The 19,815-nt window shown below is 36.9% G+C and overlaps 1 protein-coding gene across 3 annotated transcripts in view; it reads right to left on the minus strand.

The window, feature by feature from the left end:
• ATG2B (autophagy related 2B) overlaps positions 1 to 19,815 on the minus strand; it is a 68,517-nt gene that overhangs the window by 24,901 nt on the left and 23,801 nt on the right. For 2 of the 3 annotated variants that reach the window (XM_059914956.1, XM_059914958.1), the window contains exons 14-28: positions 19,619 to 19,807; positions 17,540 to 17,813; positions 15,747 to 15,849; positions 12,561 to 12,756; positions 12,132 to 12,274; positions 7,503 to 7,660; positions 6,940 to 7,112; positions 6,313 to 6,463; positions 5,120 to 5,319; positions 4,870 to 4,950; positions 3,595 to 3,701; positions 3,340 to 3,432; positions 2,049 to 2,119; positions 1,570 to 1,646; positions 1,120 to 1,323 (exon numbers count right to left, since the gene is read on the minus strand). In XM_059914956.1, coding sequence (XP_059770939.1) covers positions 1,120 to 1,323; positions 1,570 to 1,646; positions 2,049 to 2,119; positions 3,340 to 3,432; positions 3,595 to 3,701; positions 4,870 to 4,950; positions 5,120 to 5,319; positions 6,313 to 6,463; positions 6,940 to 7,112; positions 7,503 to 7,660; positions 12,132 to 12,274; positions 12,561 to 12,756; positions 15,747 to 15,849; positions 17,540 to 17,813; positions 19,619 to 19,807 — 2,220 coding nt within the window. The remainder of the gene's footprint in view (positions 1 to 1,119; positions 1,324 to 1,569; positions 1,647 to 2,048; positions 2,120 to 3,339; positions 3,433 to 3,594; positions 3,702 to 4,869; positions 4,951 to 5,119; positions 5,320 to 6,312; positions 6,464 to 6,939; positions 7,113 to 7,502; positions 7,661 to 12,131; positions 12,275 to 12,560; positions 12,757 to 15,746; positions 15,850 to 17,539; positions 17,814 to 19,618; positions 19,808 to 19,815) is intronic. The other variant, XM_059914957.1, reaches the window with a different exon arrangement.

Consider the following 19,815-nt stretch of genomic DNA (forward strand, 5'->3'; position numbering starts at 1 on the left):
TGAGAGGGGAAATCTACTAAAAGGTGATTTGTGGAGTTCAATTCCAACACTGATGCTTAACCATTTTTGTTAGTGAATAGTGGATTCATTAAATCCAAACCATGCTTTTAAAATGTCAGCATGACTCTAAAATGGAAAGATCTCATTTGAAAGGGATAATTTAAAATAACTTTTAATAAACTGGAGAACAAAAGAGAAGAAACAGTAGAGACAGAGTATCATAAATCACTTTTGTATCAGGGAGAATACAGCAGGAGCAAGGAAACAAAAACAGAAGCGTAACACAAATGAGGTGTAAGATCAGCGTGAACGAAAGATAATGCAAGGCCTGTCAGACCCTTACTGAAGGATCTATTGACCTAAGGGGACTGAGAATTCTGTTCACAGAAGAGGCCATGAAGAAGAATAAAAAGACTGAAAAAAAGTAAATGCTAAACAAACTGGACATTGTTCTATCTGGACATATGAGAGGGCAGAGAGGTGACAGCTGGGGGCATAAGAAAGCAATGAACTGGGAATCCAAATATCTGCATATTGTTGCTGTGTCTGCTACTAATTAGGGCAAATTACCTAAGTTCTCTGGGTCTTAACTTATTCATCTACTAAACAGAGATGATAATCTTTAACCTCTCAGCTGCACTGGGTAAGAGGAAATCACGTATGAGAAAGTATACTGAAAACTGGATAGAACTGTAGATAACAAATATGAAAGATAATATCATATAAATAAGTCTTCTGGTAATAATACTAATTCCTGCCATCTACCTTCTCATAGCATTTTAACATACAACTTGCATATGACAGACTCTCACATGATAAATGTTTTCTTTCTTCCCTGAGGACATATGAAAATAACTTAAGTCTGGGAAAATGTATGTTGGTTGAGAAGATTAATGTTCTGAAACAGAGCATCAAACAGTAGAATGGTTTTCCAAAAAGGCCCATGGAATCACCTTTCTAGACCCCATTACCCTGAAAGTAAGAATAGATAGATGATTATTCAAAGTTTCCTTTCTACCCTATGACTGTCAAGAAGACCTCGCCGATGTACAGGTCACTCGCATGTCTGGAATGAGGTGGGGGTGAGTGAGTTCTAATGAATGAGGCTGGCAGCTGTACCTTCATCTTTCTTTGTGGGGCTCCGGGCTTCACGTCCGCCTTGTTAGCCGCATGTAAGTCCCCGTAGCTTGCAATGTACTGAATGAGATTCATTAATGCAGCACAAGAGTCCGAGCACGTTCTAATATGGACAACGTCACTCGAACAGTGTAATTCAAAGTGTGGCTCAGTCTGGACAGGACACGGAAAAAAGGATAAAAATGTCTACCAAAACAAGAGAAAAAAATGTTTGCATAGGTTTACATTAAATAAAATGTAATATGATAATTTGTCTTGCCATAGGAAACATGCATTTATAATAACTCAATCTTAACTTTAAAATATTTTATCTATTTCTGACTAAAATTAGGTAAGTGGAAAAATAATTTTACAGTAAGTTCAGGTTGTTTATAGTCTCTTCTATAAAACAAAGGACTTAAATAAAAGTATCCATTTATTTTAATAACTTACTTGCTCTCCATCAGAATCAGACTTCACTGCAGTTATGGTTAATTCCAAAAGCCCCATATCCATCACACGAACATAATCTAAAATTTTTTTAAGTAATTAATAAAATATCTGAGTATAACTTTCAAAAAATGCTTATCCAACAAACACCTAATAAAACTAGCGTTTCTTTAAAATTCATGGCAGGTAGCACTACAAATACATATAATGTAATGGAAACATAGTTTCATCCTACAAAAATCCTACAGTTCACTTTATTTTTAGTTAGAAACAAAATCTGCCTTCTATTAAATAAACAAGAGTATATATAATTTGATGCATTTCACCAATGTTATTGATATTACAAACTGGTATTACAATATTCAGACTGACAAGATCCTTAGTTCACTGGCATTATTCTAGAGTTAAAATGCTTAAAAATATTCAGATGCAAAAAATAAAAGAGGATTCATCTATCCCAGATTTTGTTTTTTAACTCTTACCTCTATTCAGATTTATAGTGACAGTATTACACTTGTCAGACAGGTGTAAAGCAGCTTCATCCAAGATTATTCTGGGCCAAAAAAAGATAAAATCAAGATCTAAAAAACTAACCTTAGGGGCTTCCCTGGTGGCGCAGTGGTTGAGAGTCTGCCTGCCAATGCAGGGGACACGGGTTCGAGCCCTGGTCTGGGAGGATCCCACATGCCGCGGAGCAACTGGGCCCGTGAGCCACAACTACTGAGCCTGCGCGTCTGGAGCCTGTGCTCCGCAACAAGAGAGGCCGCGATAGTGAGAGGCCCGCGCACTGTGATGAAGAGTGGCCCCCACTTGCCGCAACTAGAGGAAGCCCTCGTACAGAAACGAAGACCCAACACAGCCAAAATAAATAAATAAATAATAATTAAAGGTGCTAATAATTTAAAAAAAAAACAAAAAAAAAACTAACCTTGAATATATGGCTGCATGATCACTGTATACTTAGCTGTACCATTCTTTCTGATAAAAATATGATCAAAGTCATATGCAGTTTCTAACTTACAAATGTCGCCTAACATTTCTTTATTTTTTTAATATTTCTTTATTTTTTTATCTATCTTTGGCTGTGTTGGGTCTTAGTCGCGGCACACGGGATCTGCAAAATGCGGGGTCTTTGGTTGCGGTGTGCGGGCTTCTCTCTAGTTGTGGCGCACAGGCTCCAGAGCGCGCGGGCTCAGTAGTTGCGGCGTACGGACTCGCTAGCTGTGGTGGGGGCTTCGTTGCCCCGCAGCATGTGGGATCCTAGTTCCCCGACCAGGGATCGAACCCATGTCCCCTGCATTGGAAGGCGGATTCTTAACCACTGGACCACCAGGGAAGTCCCTAGCATTTCTTTAAAACTCACTGTTTATGAGTACTAGAAACATTTAAATGGCATAAATGAGATTAAATCATCTGCTCAATCAATTTTAAATTTTCAGCAATTTTAACAGATGCCCAAATTCATAAGGTTTAAATTAGGAAAATAAAGTGTATCAGGTATTACGGGAAGTTTACATATAAATGTTTTAAAAAGTTAACCAACAATCTCAAGAATTAATTTTCTCCCTAAAAATGAAATACAGTAATGAATTGAAGAGGTGGGACGAATCATCTGAGAAAGAAAAACTGAAAACTTGGATAAAGGAACATGACTAATAGTAAAAGAATGTTGCTTTTAACAAAGATTGAGACTTTAATCAAAGGGTTGAGATAAAGCTCTGCCAGTATGTTCTGAACAGCTGCATTTAGTAGACAGCGAGGTTTACACGGTACCTGAGAGTAGAAGATGATTTATCCAAGGCAACACTACTTGAAACGCTGAATGTTTCAACAGTAAGAAGAGATCGGATTGGCAAATAAAGAGGCCTATTACCACAAAGAAACAAGAGAACATTAGTCTGCTGCAAAAAGAGAAACTCCCTTTAAAGAGCATTTTGAACCTTAACTCTACTGAATTACGTATGTTTCTCACAACTTAGTACATATTTTAAAGACTAAAACTTTGTTGTGCTCCATTTATGAACTAACCTATAATCAAGTGCACAGCTCCAGAGATGAACATGAAAGGTCGTAAATGAAGTGGGAGGACTGTATCCCAGAACAGGTTCATCAGCAATATTCAAGAAGTATAAAATCTATAATCACAAAAATATAAAATGCCCTGTTTTAGAAAAAAAATTTTTGATATGATATCCTTAATACCAACATGAAATAAAACAGCTCACAAAAAAAACAACCATTTAGTGGAAAATCATAATGTTAAAAGAAAATCATCATTTGAAGGAATTCATTTCAAAAAGTATTTGCCAAACTAGAATTTGAAATGAAGAGGCCCATCGAACAATTGCAATGCTACAGAGATCTTGGAAAAATCATATCCTATGAAACTAACCAAGTATGTATAATATACTTTCAACATTACTTTGCTTGGAATTATTCTTTTGAAAAAAACAAATTTTGCCAAAGACTGTTTAAAACTCTCCATCTGGTTTTCTATAAAACCCATTGTTGGGAGAAGTTCCTGTTCCTTAATTTATACCCAGATCAGTCTGAAAACCAGTCCTTCTCACCAACATTGACTTATATTTCTATCTAAATAAAAAAGTCAGGCTAAATCTCTCTCTTACAGCCAGCCAGTTGACTAACCATCTCTCTACCCCTGCTCTATTTATTCTCTCTCTATATATATATTTTATGTTTCAAAATGTTTCTGAAAGCATTCAAGTTTAAAATAATTTATTATTTTCCAAGCACAAAGAAAAGGTTTCTCTTTGTAAGGAAAATGAACAAGAATCATAGTGTGCTAGTTTTCATTCTCATATAAAGAAGAGTTAACTTCTTACCCAAAGTTTCCTTTGAAAAAATGTAATTAACCAAATACAGTTATTACACTGGAAATTAATTACAGAATTCCTTATAAATGCCTCAGTGTATACTGTTGGCCTAGGGGATAATTCTGAAATTATGGCACTTAAAGAATATACAGTTATAAGTGCAAGTCAACACTCATTTATTCTCCTCTATGCCAGGCACTCTATAGGTCCCTTCCCTTTAATGACAAAACATAACTTTGTCTTTGAGATGTTTAAGGACCAAACTTTAAGGTAAAAAATCAATTACATTCTGGGGTAGTGATAATGTTCTATTTCCTAACATAAGAGGTGGTATTTATATAGGAGTATTTATTTCATGAAAATTCGATGAGCACTGAATATTTATGATTTGTGAACTTTTCAGTATGTGTATTATATATCAACATAAAGTAAAAAATAAATCAATACATATACATCACAGCTCTCTTACCTGCTCATGCCAGCTAAGCCCGGAAGGAAGCATTCTATGCTGGAGAGTGGCTCCTTTCAGTCCCACAGCAATGAGAAATTCCTACAGAGCAACACGAAGAATTACATTTATCACCTGCATAACCCTCTGGTTCAAAACTTGAAAAGTTTTTCGAAGAAAATAAATGTGTTGCATTTATGCCATCATTTTTATTAACTAGTAATCAAATCAGCAGCAAGTATTTAATGGTATAAAAGTACAAAACACACACCTTTGTATTGGACTCTGATTTATCAGACAATATTTTAACTGCAACAGAGAGCATATTCAAAGTGTCTCCTCCAACACCATCTGAAGAAGCTCGACTGAGGCCATCTTCTTCAGAGGAATAAATAGTAGGTTCTAACCAATGCGGTCGGGTTGAACTGGGCAGTCGTGTTTCTGCAGAAGGAGTTGCTCCATCCACTATGCCTATATCCACAATGAGGTGACAAGATAACAAAATGATTATCTGAAATTAATTCACGAGCTTCTGTAACTCAAAACAAAAATCCATGTACTTCCATTGAATATAACATAACCCTGGAGGCAAAATGACCAAGAACCAGCTTGACATTAATAATTCATTCTCCTCTAGTAATGTTGGTATAAGTGACTATCCAAGTTAGAAAAAAAAATTTGAGATCCGAAATGCTAGAAAAGTTAAATTTAAATAGGAAAATCTAATAAACATTAAGAATGTGCAAGTATCTCATTTCTATTCACAAAGTAACACAAGGAATGTGCTCAAAGAAGAGCAAATTCTGTATTTGTTACCAAAAGGAAATACCACTTAAGAGAAAATAAAGAATGTAAAGTCCCATCAACTGATCAATGTATAATTAGATATGGTATATCCATAAAATGGGATATTCCTTGGCAATAAAAACGAATAAAACACTGACACATTTGGATTAACTTTGAAAACATCATGTCAGGATGCCAATCACAAAAGACCTTCTATTGTATGATACCATTTATATGAAACAGCCAGAATATGCAAATCCATAGAGACGGAGAGAGTAAATCAGTGGTTTCTTGAGGCTAGAGGGGACTGCAGGACTGGGGGTTTATAGCTCAAAGGTGCAGACTTCTTCTGGGGGGTTGATGAAAATGCTCTAAAGTTGACTATGATGATGGTTACACAACTCTATGGAATACTAAAAACCACTGAAATGTATATTTTAAACGGGTGAATTACATGGTATGTGAATTATATCACACTATAAGTTGTTTCAAAAAAAGAACATAAAGTCAACTTCTAATTTACAATAATTATTACTTTGCCAGTGGAATCAGAACACCCTACAGAAAATAATTTCTAATGTTAAGAGTTCTGTTCTCAGTAGACTTTCTTTATCAAGCAAAATTTAAACATGTCTAACCAGAAGTGAACAAAACACACATATTTAACATTTGTCCTACCTTTGTGATAGAGACTGAAACTGCTACAATGAAGGCAGATATAGTGCTTGTCATCAAAACCTTCATATTTTGTCACACAAAATAACGAACCATTGTTGAATTCTAACCAGAATTCACCATGCTTGTTTTCCAGCAGATCTCCATTATCTTGCTAATAAGATCAGAAAAAACAGAGAAGTCATTAATTAAATGCAGAAAAGTAAGAACGACTCTTGAGATGCTCCTCCTTGATTCAGGTTAGGAGGATCTCCCACACTGCAGCAAAGTGGTCTGATTCTTGAACCATCCAACATGGTGGTATTAAAAACTGAATAATTAAACACTAGGCCGGGCCTCTTCTGCCAAATGAACCTCGGTACTTCATCACCCTTTAGAATAGATAAATTACTGTTACCACCTCAGGAGCAGGACCAGCACGTTTTCCAAAAGAAGGTCCATATGTTTGTCTTTTGATCTGCAACGAAAGCTAAATTTCCAAAGCTGCTGTCATCGTGGTGTGCCTCAGAAAACTGACCTTCATCAGTCATTGAAACAACCTCAAACTACCTCAATTATTGAATGCGTATATCATGCTAGATTTATAATAAGATACACTTGAAAAATCACTTTGGATTTGTAAATCCTTACCTTTACATCTGTAAACACTGCCATTAATCCATGATTAATGCACAGAAGAACTGACAGAAAACTCTGCGAGTTCTTGTTCTGAGAGTCTAGTTTTTTCTTCCTACGAGAACGATAATTGGGATCAACAGTGGAAAAATACTGCAAAGTCTCCTCCTCAGATCCACTTTCCTCATCTGTGAGAAATAAATTGCACAATTACAGCTGTTCTAACAGCTTATTAACACAAAACAGCATTCAAACTTGAACTTTATCACCAGAATATTTGCTTATTTTACAACCCGTTTATTTTTACAAAGAATCTGGTATGACAATAAAAATGTACTGTCTTTCTCTTTACCACTGAACTTCAGACAATGAATATACTATCACTATGGTGATAATTAATAACATTCTTAATAAATAGCTAGAAGTGGGGAAATACTGTAAATTACTAAAAGATATTATAAAATAGTTATAAATAGAAAACGCCAAACACATTTTTAAATCCATCAATTTAAAAGGTTACTACTTTGTTTATTGATAAACCAGGCATTTTAATTCAGAAGAAATTTAAAACATATTACCACAGGGAACTGCAGATTTAAGCGGACTAAGACCATCTTTGTTGAAGGTATTAATCAGCTGACTGGCTACTGAAAGCCCAACACCATATGAAATATTTTCCAATGTCTCTACTGGTGAAGGAGCTGTTGGTTCCCATAGCAGCAAATCATTAAAGATCCTATAAAGACAAAAGTTGAAAAATAAATACATAACTCCTACTTCAACCAAAGGCAAACTAAAGAATATCCCTTTAAGAAGTCACATGAATAATACATTTTCCAAATGGTGAAACGGAATTTCTTTTCAATGGAAAAATAACTGCTATGGCTGTCAGGGCAGTGAGAAAGGAATCTGGACAATTAGATACCTAATTAGATATCCACCCAGTTTCACCAGTGTTATATGCATCAAATTACATACATCTAAATGCACTTAAAGGAGGAGGTTTATTAAAAATGAAACCCATAAAGAACAAAAGGACTGTTCACGTATATGAGAACACTCTATAAACTATAACAGATTAGGCACTGTCTCATTTGACTCCCCTCAATCCTCTGGGGCAGCCAAGGCAGAATTATTATTCTCACTTTACACTTGAAGAAACTGCGTCATAAAGGTTAAGTGACCCGCCCAAGGTTACACAGCTAATTAGTGGGAGAAGTGGAACCAGAGACCAGATTACGTCCAGCTCCCAATTCAGTTCTCTTCCATTACTCACTTTCTCTAGGGATATCTGCTTTTTCTTTCTTCCACAGAAAGCACAGCTTCGCTGGGAAGTTTGCATGAGATGAAGAAGCATACAGAACAGGGAATAAAGAGAGGAAACCCTTCTAACTAACGGAACAGACGAACAGCCAAGTCAACACTGGTGACTACTGGGGTGATACATGTCGAGCTAGGCTACCACCGCATCCTATTTTTTCAAAGAAATATTTGTCACTTCTCAGATACCTCCACCCCCACCACTCACCTCTATGTTGTCATGAAAACTGAGACTTTACAATGTTCTCTACAAAGATTTTTGTTAGGCTTGGACCCATAGCATATCCTTCACGTGCATAATGCAATCACTGCACCTGTAACACTCTACTCCATTTTCTTGTTTCCCTTTCCTAGACTAAGACTTGTGTCTTAGTCATCTTTGTATGTGCCTAGCACAGTGGCTGTCACACGGCAGGCACTGAAGGTTTGAAGAAAGGACCAGTGGATGACTCACATGGAAGGACTGCCAAAAGCACAGACTCGTCATAAAGCCTAGTGTGAATACCAATCAAGGTGCCAAGCGATGATGTAGCCCTGGGCCCTTCCTGTGAGAAGCCACTTGTCTAGGAACTTCCTGGGCCAATTCCTGAGCTTCTGAGGCCCTAGAAAGTATAAACGAGGACTGAGTACTGTCACTCTCAGTAGACTGTAATCCCCACCCAAAAGGTCTCTTTCTGGAAGCATCACTGGATGAAGAATACCAGGGACACAGGGCAGAAGCGTGTCTCGCCTCAGACACACTGACAGCGATGCCCAGAGCTGCGTGGTACTCACTTGGCTCGCTGCCCCCTGGGCGTGTCGCTCACAGAACAAAGAAACAAGAGTCTAGGGCTTCCCTGGTGGCGCAGTGGTTAAGAATCCGCCTGCCAATGCAGGGGACAAGTTCAAGCCCTGGTCTGGGAAGATCCCACATGCCGCGGAGCAACTAAGCCCGCGAGCCACAGCTACTGAGCCCGCGAGCCACAGCTACTGAGCCTGCGCTCTCAAGCCCACGTGCTACAACTACTAAGCCCGCGTGCCTAGAGCCCGTGCTCTGCAACAAGAGAAGCCACCGCAATGAGAAGCCCGTGCTCCGCAACGAAGAGTAGCCCCCGCTCGCCGCAACTAGAAAAAGCCCGCGCGCAGCAATGGAGACCCAACACAGCCAAAAATAAATAAATAAATTTATTGAAAAAAAAGAAACAAGAGTCTAAATCCAGATCTTAGTCTAAATTCCTACATGAATAAATAGTGAAAGTATAAAATGAAGAATTTTCTCAGGAAATTTTTCTTTACCTTATTCCCTACAACCATTCTCTTATCTTCACAGGTTAAAGAGAAACTATTACTTTAAATAAAACCTGGAGTTCATGGTATATGACCTGCAAATATGTTTCATATGATTTTACTATTTTTCCTTATTTACATTTTGGTCTAAACACCGTCTTGATACCATAATACTATAAAACACTGAATGATGTTTCTAATATCAAGAAAAAAAAAACAAGATGTTTAAGGACACATCACCATGATTCCGTGGCGATGAGCTTGAAACATTATAGAAGCTCAAAAATATCTGATTTAATAAAACCAGGTAGAATATTTTTTATATTCTATTCTAAAGGGTTTTTGACATAGAAAAAAAATCTACCTGTACCTGAGACTATCTTTCTGAAAAGACCCAGCTGATGAAGGAATAAACCAATATTTCAAATGTATGAAGTAAAGGCAGAATTGGTTATAATTCCTGCTCAGAAAGATACTTTTAAATTTTATGTATAATAAAGGGCATTATTAAGACATTTAGCAAAACATGAATGGGGTCTGACGATTAGATGCTAATGTATAATATTAATTTTTTCGTTTTAATGGCTGAGTTATGGTCATGTAGAAGAATGTCCCTGTTTGTGAGAAATACACATTCAACTGCTCAAGGCTGAAGGGACATCAAGTCAGCAACTTACTCTCAAATGGTTCAGGGAAAAAAACGCTCTTTGTACTGTACTTGCAACTTACCTATAAGTTTTAGAATGTCTGAAAATTAAAAGGAAAAAAAATGTATATATAGACAAAGCCAAACAGAGGGCAAAGAATTCACATGCTAACTTAGATATATGATGTATATGATCCACAGCAGGGAACACTGCAGTATTTGTATAAGTCTAGGGGCCTGAGAGACAGAGAAGTGGGCAGGTGAGGGAGAACAGAAACTCTCATGGGCAACACCCCCTGAACCAGCTCCCCAGATGCGCAGATGCTCTCCAGGTCCCTGACTTAAGCTACCCGCCCGCCATACTGACTGACGTCCCCCACACGCTACCTGCTTGCTGCTGGCAGACAACTCCCTAGCCCACCTGAGAACTTCTGCTCCCACCAGCTGAATTATACGTTTTGCATAGTCACCACGGGTAAATCGTGCTTGGCCCCAAATCTGCTCATCTCAGCTGTATGTTATTGTAAGCATAGTTTAATTCAATCTTGTGCTACCTGATGACTTTTAAGTATATAGACTGAAGTGAGAAAAAAATCTTAAAAACCTGAAAGGATTCTGCACTCAGACTGCTTTGAAACTATTTTTTCACTCCACTTCAAAGAAACTGAAACTGAGAATTGTAGACAAAGCCTTCTGGGTATACATTAAGCAAAAATTCTAACCAGTAGCTTGTAATCAAAAAGAGGCCCTGTCCTATATTTTAAAAAGAAGTGGTAAATGAACATATATTCATAAATGGAATGTTTAAGGTATGTTTTACTATTCTGATGCTGCAATCTAACCAATAGCCACCTGTTCAATCAATGCAGAAGGAGAAAGAAATGGATGAAGCCCTTCTGACCTCTGGGATGGACCTTGAACTAGCTGTTTCATTTTGCTCAATCTTAGCCTTGCACATTCGTTAGCTCTTGGGAGATACCCCAACTATAAAATAAGGACAGTAGTCTAGAGATCAGTGGTTTCCAAACGTCAGATCCTGTATAAATCCAAATCCTATTTGGTACCAAGTAAATCTACAGCAGAAACAACGGTCTGCAGTTTCTGAAGATTAACAAAAATTTGGATGACTTGTTTACATGTGGGAAGCTAGTGATGACAGACACTAAGGACGTGTCTTTTTCCAGAAACCCACATGACCACCTTTCAGCTATGCCAGAGTGGGTGGGAATGATAACATTCTTACTTACTATTCGCCAGGCACTGTTCTCAGAACTTTCCCAAATGTTGTATCATTTAATGCTCCAAACAACCCACTGAGGCCTGTACAAGTATCATCTCCAATTTATATGTGAGGAAATGGAGCTCATGGGGACTAGGTAAATCGTCCAAGATCTTCAGAGTCTATGACCTTTCTACTCTAGAATGCCATTTGTTTCAACATATTTGCTTGGTATATACGTTTAAGGGTATTTAAATGTAATAAATTTAAGTTTTTATAGACAAGTTTATAAGTTAGAGTTTCTAATTCTAACAAGGTGCTTTTTTTTAGACTCTGAGAAGGGATGTTCCTTGTACAAAGACTCTAGGACTCTGACTTTACACCAGTATCTTTTGGCCCTCTCTACAAGTATATCCCACCTCTTTTCATGTCATTATACACAAAGAGATATTTTCTCAGTAATCTGTGGTAAGGTGACAGAGGGCAACCAGCCAACCTAGGATGGAGAGAATACATCTCACACACAAGAAACCCAGTTACCAGACACACTGGTTAGGAAACTCTGCTATGACAATAGCTCATCATAACGGTAATAGTTCTATAATCAACACCATACAAAGTACACTGAAATAGTTGATAATATTAAAACAAGGAAAGTAAAGGGGGAAGAGGGAAAACAAGGAGGTAGGATGGTAGAGAGACAGTTAGACAGGAAAGTTCGATCCCAAAGATTCAACTAAATGTGTTTAAACTCACCTATTATAAAGCTTCTCATAAAAGCTTTTATTAGGCAGTGTTATATGAATATTGGGTAATGTAAGTTCCAGCACATAGTGAGAATTGCTGATTGCTTTATCTTGAAACTCTGTCATTTCTACAGGGTCTCCTGGCATCACCATCTAAAACATAACAGTTTAGTGCAAAAAAAAGAAAAAAAAAAGCATCAAATAATCATTTTATATTTAAAATAGTAGTAGCATCTTCTTATCCGACCCATACGACTTGTATGTGGGCAAATAAATAAGCATGCAACTTTTAACCAAGGGAAAAAAATAGATATTATTCAATCTTGGAGCTAAAAATATGGCAAAAAACAGTATACTAAGTATTTTTTTAAAGATAAAGCATTAAAAGCTATCTGATAGAGGGTAATTCCTTTGTTGCTTGCTCACACTTTTATTTTACCTGTTCATTTTCAAACATTACTCTACGAGAAGAGAAGGGAGACGGGGCTGGTCTTCTCAGATCACAAACGTCTTTCAGGGAATGAGCGCCTCCTTCCTCTTCTTCCTGATAGTGGCCATCACTCTCTTCTGCTTCCTCAGCTGCTATTCTCTCCAAAATGGAATGCATGGCTGGTGGGTTTACTTTCAGTACAATTCTGATAGCAAAGACCATTTTAAAAATCAAGATCTAAGTGTAAACTGCAAAACTAACGTGTATACAAACTAATACAAAGCCCACTGATTAAGTCATTACTGATAGGCGTCAACTTCTCTACAAAGTCTAATTATATCTAACGCAACCCACTCCTGAGCATGCTGTAAACTTAAAAGCGTGGAATTGATGAAACAAGCAAATAAAAGAAGGACATTAACATTTTATACTTGGATAACTAGAAAATCTGATCTTTTGAGAACAAAAGGGTCATTTTAAAATTTCATTACCAAACTTATTTACAAAACAGAAACAGACTCACAGACATAGAAAACAAATTTATGGTTACCAAAGGGGTAAGGTGGTGGGGGAGAGAGAAATGAGGAGTAGCAGATACACACTACTATATATAAAGTAGATAAACAACAAGATCCTACTGTATAGCAAAGGCAACTATATTCAATAGCCTGTAATAAACCATAATGGAAAAGAACATGATAAAGAATATGTGTCTCTGTGTGTGTGTGTGTGTAATATATATATATATATATATATATATATATACACACATACATATATATATATATCTCTCTGAATCACTTTGCCATACACCAGAGACTAACACAGTACTGTAAATCAACTATACATCAGTTAAACAAAATTTTTTTTTTAATTTCATTAACAGCTAGCAAATTTTACCTAAGAATTCTATTTATTATCATTAAACCAAATCCTTCTACATTCCAGCTGTTCGGCTATTATGGAATACTTGCATACCTGAGAAACCTCATGTTATATAAATTGTTCAAATGGAAGAAGCAGAGTTTGATTACAGAATATTTTCAGAACTGCAACAACAAAGTAATCTTTTCCTTTAGGAATTTCAGTAATAAAAGGCTTGTGTTATTGGTGGTGTTCTGTAGCTACAAACCCAAAATATCAAGAGCTAACAGCCTTTGATGACATTAGCTTCTGCCCCAGAGTAATGCCAGTCCTTTCCTAATTCTCTGCAGCATGTCACTAGCACAAGGCTTTGTAGTCTCCTTTTTATCCCACCAGCCTGCCGTCATGATGAGGCATGGCACGCTCAAACAAAACAGCTGTGTTGCATCTGTAATAGCTTTTTTTTTTCCTAAGAAGGTATTGCCAGTTGGTTCTAGTTATAAACTAAAACAACTGTTTCCTAATTTACAGATATCCTAATGTAAACTGTGCTTTCAAATTACCTAATTGAAGTAGATTCGTTTCTTATGATGAAAACTCCTGCTCATGATCAGCTGTGCACTGACAATGCCTGTCCTAGGAGTCTGATAGGTCTGACACACAGGGTACGGGGGTGTAAAAGAAGGCAGGTAGAAAAGTGGCACAAGAAAGATCACTTTAATTCTTAAGAGAGGCTTCATGTACTCAGTTTTCAATATAATAAAGGATCATTATTCTGGGTGAACTAAGTTCTTTTAAATGTAATCCAAGGGACTTCCCTGGTGGCGCAGTGGTTAAGAATTTGTCTGACAATGCAGGGGACACGGGTTTAGAGCCCTGGTCTGGGAAGATCCCACATGCCGTGGAGCAACTAAGCCCGTGTGCCGCAACTACTGAGCCTGTGAGCCACAACTACTGAGCCCACGTGCCACAACTACTGAAGCCCACGCACCTACAGCCCGTGCTCCACAAGAGAAGCCACCGCAATGAGAAGCCTGTGCACCGCAACAAAGAGTAGCCCTCACTCGCCGCAGCTAGAGAAAGCCTGCACGCAGCAACGAAAACCCAACGCAGCCAAAAAACACATAAATAAATTTTTAAAAAAAGAAAAAAAAAATGTAATCCAAGCCCACTATCAGGCTAATTTAAAGAATGATTTCTCTTGCCTAAGAAATCCTGAAGCAGTGGTTCTCTAAATCCAACTGCACATTGGTATCACCTACTGTAGTTTCATTTTTTTAATTGCAGTATAGTTGATTTACAATGTTGTGTTAATTTACAGCAAAGTGATTCAGTTATACATATATATGTATATATATATTCTTGTTCATATTCTTTTCCACTATGGTTTATCACAGGATATTGAATATAGTTCCCTGTGCTATACAGTAGGACCTTGTTGCTTATTCATTCTATATATAATAGTTTGCATCCGCTAATCCCAAACTCCCATTCCATCCCTCCCCGATCCCACCTCCCGCTTATCAACCACAAGTCTGTTCTCTATGTCTGTGAGTCTGTTTCTGTTTCTTAGTTAAGTTCATTTGTGTCATATTTTAGATTCCACATATAAATGATATCATATGTTATGTCCTTCTCTTTCTGACTTACTTCACTTAGTATGATCATCTCTAGATCCACCCATGTTGCTACAAATGGCATTATTTCATTCTTTTTTATGGCTGGGTAGTATTCCATTGTATATATGCACCACATCTTCTTTATCCATTCATCTGTCAATGTACATTGAGGTTGTTTCCATGTCTTGGCTATTGTGAATAGTGCTGCTATGAATATATCACCTGGTGTATTTTTAAACTATACTGATGCCCAGGTTCTATCTCAGAATCTCAACGTGGGGCGCAAGAATCAGTGTTCTGTAAAAGCTCCCCAGATTTGAAAATACTTTCCTAAAATAATCACTGGCTATAAAATTCATCTGATAATTAACCAAATGGTGCTGTATGATACCTCTTCTACTAAAGTCCTTTTCACAAATGAACTATTTTTAGAATGGGTATGATTCTTTTGTCCATCTAATTAGGCTAAGTAACTTGAGGCCAAAGAACACATTTTATATGTCCATCTCTGTCAGTATCTCATAGGCACCTTTGATAAAGTAGTACATATTTTTAATTTAATTTTTCCATCTTCCTCGGGGTTTTCTCATCAAGGCTGGATATTTTTAGCTTAAATTTAATAGCCAAAATGTCAGTCAAAAAAGCTACAGCAACTTGTTTCTGAAAGGAAAGTCTCATTAAATGTATGTATCATGTCCATTTGCTTACTCACCGCGGCCAGTCAAAGTCATCTGACGACGCTGTATCTCCATCTCCTCCACTAGTCACGTGGAAAAAATTAATGGATGGTTCTCCTTTATCCTCCTGGAATGACCCTAATAAAACAAGACTGATTCATGGAGATGCATTTCTTCTCAAATACTAAGAGAAAAGATACTTTCCTCCTTCGAGGAGCAAATATCCTCTAAATCAGGGACATAATGCAGTGTTAAGTTCTACAACATTTATTCATTTATTCCTGCTGCACGTCTACATGTGGGGAGACAGGATGAGCAGATAAATTAAAGATGCTGTTTTCTGCTCAAACGCAAATTCTTAAGTATGAATGTTTAACATGTAAGGTGCATAATCATAACATATTAAATATAAGGGACTTCCCTGGCGTCCAGTGGTTAAGACTCTGTGCTCCCAATGCAGGGGGCAAGGTTCAATCCCTGGTCAGGGAACTAAGATCCCGCGTGGCACGGCCAAAAAAATAAATAAATAAATAAGCATAACATATTAAATATAGTAGTTACCACTTACTGAGTGCCACTTAGTGATTATTCTTCATAAAAGTTTATGCAGTTAGTCTAGGAACAGATTTTTTTTTTAATGTAGTTATTTTAAGAAATAACTACATTTCTTAAATGTCTTTTTGTTTTTTTTAATTATTTATTTATTTATTTATTTTTGGCTGTGTTGGGTCTTTGTTTCTGTGCAAGGGCTTTTCTCTAGTTGCGGCAAGTGGGGGCCCCTCTTCATCGCGGTGCGCGGGCCTCTCACTATCGCGGCCTCTCTTGTTGCGGAGCACAGGCTCCAGACGCGCAGGCTCAGTAGTTGTGGCTCACGGACCCAGTTGCTCCCCGGCATGTGGGATCTTCCCAGACCAGGGCTCGAACCCGTGTCCTCTGCATTGGCAGGCGGATTCTCAACCACTGCGCCACCAGGGAAGCCCTTAAATGTCTATTTTGTACCAAGCACTGTAAGAGTTACTTCACAATAACCCCATATATATTTTTTCATTCTATTTTACAAAGAATGACTTTCCACCAGAATAATGAGTTTCTTATCACTAGAGATAAGGGAAGATTCCAGATAACCCCTAAAGGCCTTTTCATGAAATCATAACTGGCAAGTCAATTTTAAATATCTCTAATGATACGTAAAACTCAGAGAAAACAAGGGAAGGAAAACTGCAGCCTACAGAGAAGGAGGCGAGCAGAAAGAGGAGGAGAGGGGAACTTAAAACAGATTTACAAGGAAAAGTCACTATTAGTACGATGGCTGAAAGCTCAAGCTCTAGTGTCAGACTTGGGTTTGAATCTTGATTCCGCCATTTACTACTACATTGGCCTTGGGAGGTACCCCTTCAGAAGTCGACAGCTTCCTCACTTATAAATGATAAAAATAATTGGAAATAATAAGCCTACCGTAACTATGATGATTAAAGGAAACAAGATAATGTGTGTGAAGTGCTTAGCACACAGCAAACATAGAGTGGCACTCAATAAATTTTGGCTACTATTAGCCCTACAACAAGTAAGTAGTAGGTGGTATTAAAATGTAGGCTAAAGCACTATATTCTCAAAGTGAATAAATCATCGTGCATTGTAGTTTCTTTTCAAAAACTGACAGATACCACGTTTGTATACAATATTAGAAAAAAGCTGTTAAACCTGCTTTCTAACATATGTTCTTTAATTTTATTGTATTGGGGGGCTGTCATATACTTTTCTTAATGTAAGTTTCAGTAGCAGTTGTTAGTTTCTAGTCTGGCTCTTTTACAGGCATGGTCAATCTTACCAACTAGTTCTCTAAAGGTAAGTTCCAATTTAACTTGTTCAGGGGTTGATCCTCCTAGGAATTCAGTCTTAAACTCTAGATCTGTGAATGCTAAATGAAGAATCTCCTTCTGAAGTGACTTCTTAAACCATGGTCCTCTCTCTTGATCTGATCGAAGATCAGGTATTGGGAAGCGAACAGAAAGGTTTAATACTGGCGTGGCAACTTGTACTGATATCCGACAATTTGCAGGATTATGTGAATCATCTAGAAATACTTCAGTGAAAGCTTTGTGCTAAAACACAAAACATCAAAAATATGCCAAAATGTTAAATTAAGCAAATAAACATAAATGACACTAGTATTCAACATTACAATATACATAATCACTATTTCCTCATTCAGGATAATGTATTAACACACAATTCATATTAACTACTATCATATTAATTTAGTGTAATGAAATTTTATAATGCAACAGCTACTGACAAAAGTCAAAACTACTGGCAAAAGTTAAATCCTCACATAAAAAAATTAATTAAAATAAAAACTGAACCAAAGTGAAGACACAGGTGCTATAGATGTATATGTATCTTACAACAGACTCTAAAGAATAATGTGTAAATTAGCTTATCAACAAACTCAATATGGGTAAAAATCACTATAGTACCCAGCATTCAATTTGAAGGATTTATCCACCAATATGCTACTTTAAAGACTTCAGTGTGAAATCCGATGAATTATACCAAATGCAAAGGCCCATCCCTGACTCATCTTTGTATTTCCAGGGCTAAGCCCAGGCCTGGCATATCACAGGTTCTAAATAAATATTCCCTAAATGACTCACTCTGAGTTCCCCCTAAATGGCTCACTCCGAGCTCCCATCCAACCCAAGGGTATGATGCCATCAAATGACCCTTAGAAACCAAAACACGTATGCACCATTTACTTAAAGCCACATTATAATAAAGGGGTCAAAGAACATGCCCTTCAGATAAAAGTCTATTTCTATTTTTTCTCTAAAATGAATTAAAACTTATGAAGCTTTAGTCCAGAGTACAGTGTAGGTGGTAACAATCCTCAGTTTCACGGATCAGTCTCTAACCACCTAGATTAGAAAGTTCCGTTTTTATGCTAAGACTTGGATCCTATTTTTTCTCTCCCTTATTTGACTTTCTAATACTAACCCCCACTCTCAGCAAAAATTGCTCAAGAGATAAAATCATCATCCCAGTACATCTATGGCTAACAGCAAATATAAACACTTGCCCCACAGAACTTAAAATAGCAATTGTTGACAATAAAAATTAAAGAATCTTGATTTAATGTGAATACTCACCACTAATTAAGGGAGAGGCAAATATGCAGAAAAATATCTTTTCCCTTTTCTTTTTAGACTAAGTTGTCTCTGTCTGCCTAATCCTAAAATTCCTAACAGACACCTTACAAACCTGACTTACTTGATGAGCTTAGAAAAGACTCCAGGCACCAGATCTAAGTAAAAGTGATACAATGTGATGCTCCATTACACAATATGATAAACTATGTTCCCAATTTCAAGAGTATATTCTACATTATATGGGCTGCATTTTACATGAGATTGAACTAGTTCATTATACGTGTGAATAAAGTTTTATCGAGATATTATAGTCACAGTTTATAAAATTCAGATAAACACAGAAAAGGAAATCTAATTTTACTACTCTAACATAATCAATGCTACCAAATGGTCTATTTCCATCCAGTCTTTTTCTATACAATTTTATTTACACAGTTGTAATAAAAGTTTATGTGGAATAATATATTCTACTTTCTCACTTCATACTTCTTCATGAGCCTTCTTCATGTTGTTGTACCCTCTTTATAGCCATCATTTAAAGTGGCAGCATAAAATTGCACTCAGTACATTAGCACAACTTATTTAGCTAGTCTACTATCTAGACATTAAAGATGCCTCCTTTTTTCATTATTACAAATAATGCCGTTTTAATAACATATGCTATTTAACCTATTAAGAATACTTAAGCTCAGAAATCATCCCAATAAGCCTATTAGCTAGCTATGATCATGATGTGTATTTGCAACTTTTTAAATACTTACCAGACTAATATGCTTATTATATGAAGTATACATGTGTGATGCCATCATCTCTACTGTAGTGAGCTTCTGTGGTTGAAGCAAAGAATTTAACCTGTCCACAATACTGATATCCAGCTCACAAAACACTGGATTTAACTTAACTTGTAATTCTGCCTTCTGAGGAACAGAACTAAGTCTTGCCTGACTACCCTAAAAAA

The sequence above is a fragment of the Balaenoptera ricei genome, chromosome 2 (assembly GCF_028023285.1).
Source record: "Balaenoptera ricei isolate mBalRic1 chromosome 2, mBalRic1.hap2, whole genome shotgun sequence".
Lineage (NCBI taxonomy): Eukaryota > Metazoa > Chordata > Mammalia > Artiodactyla > Balaenopteridae > Balaenoptera > Balaenoptera ricei.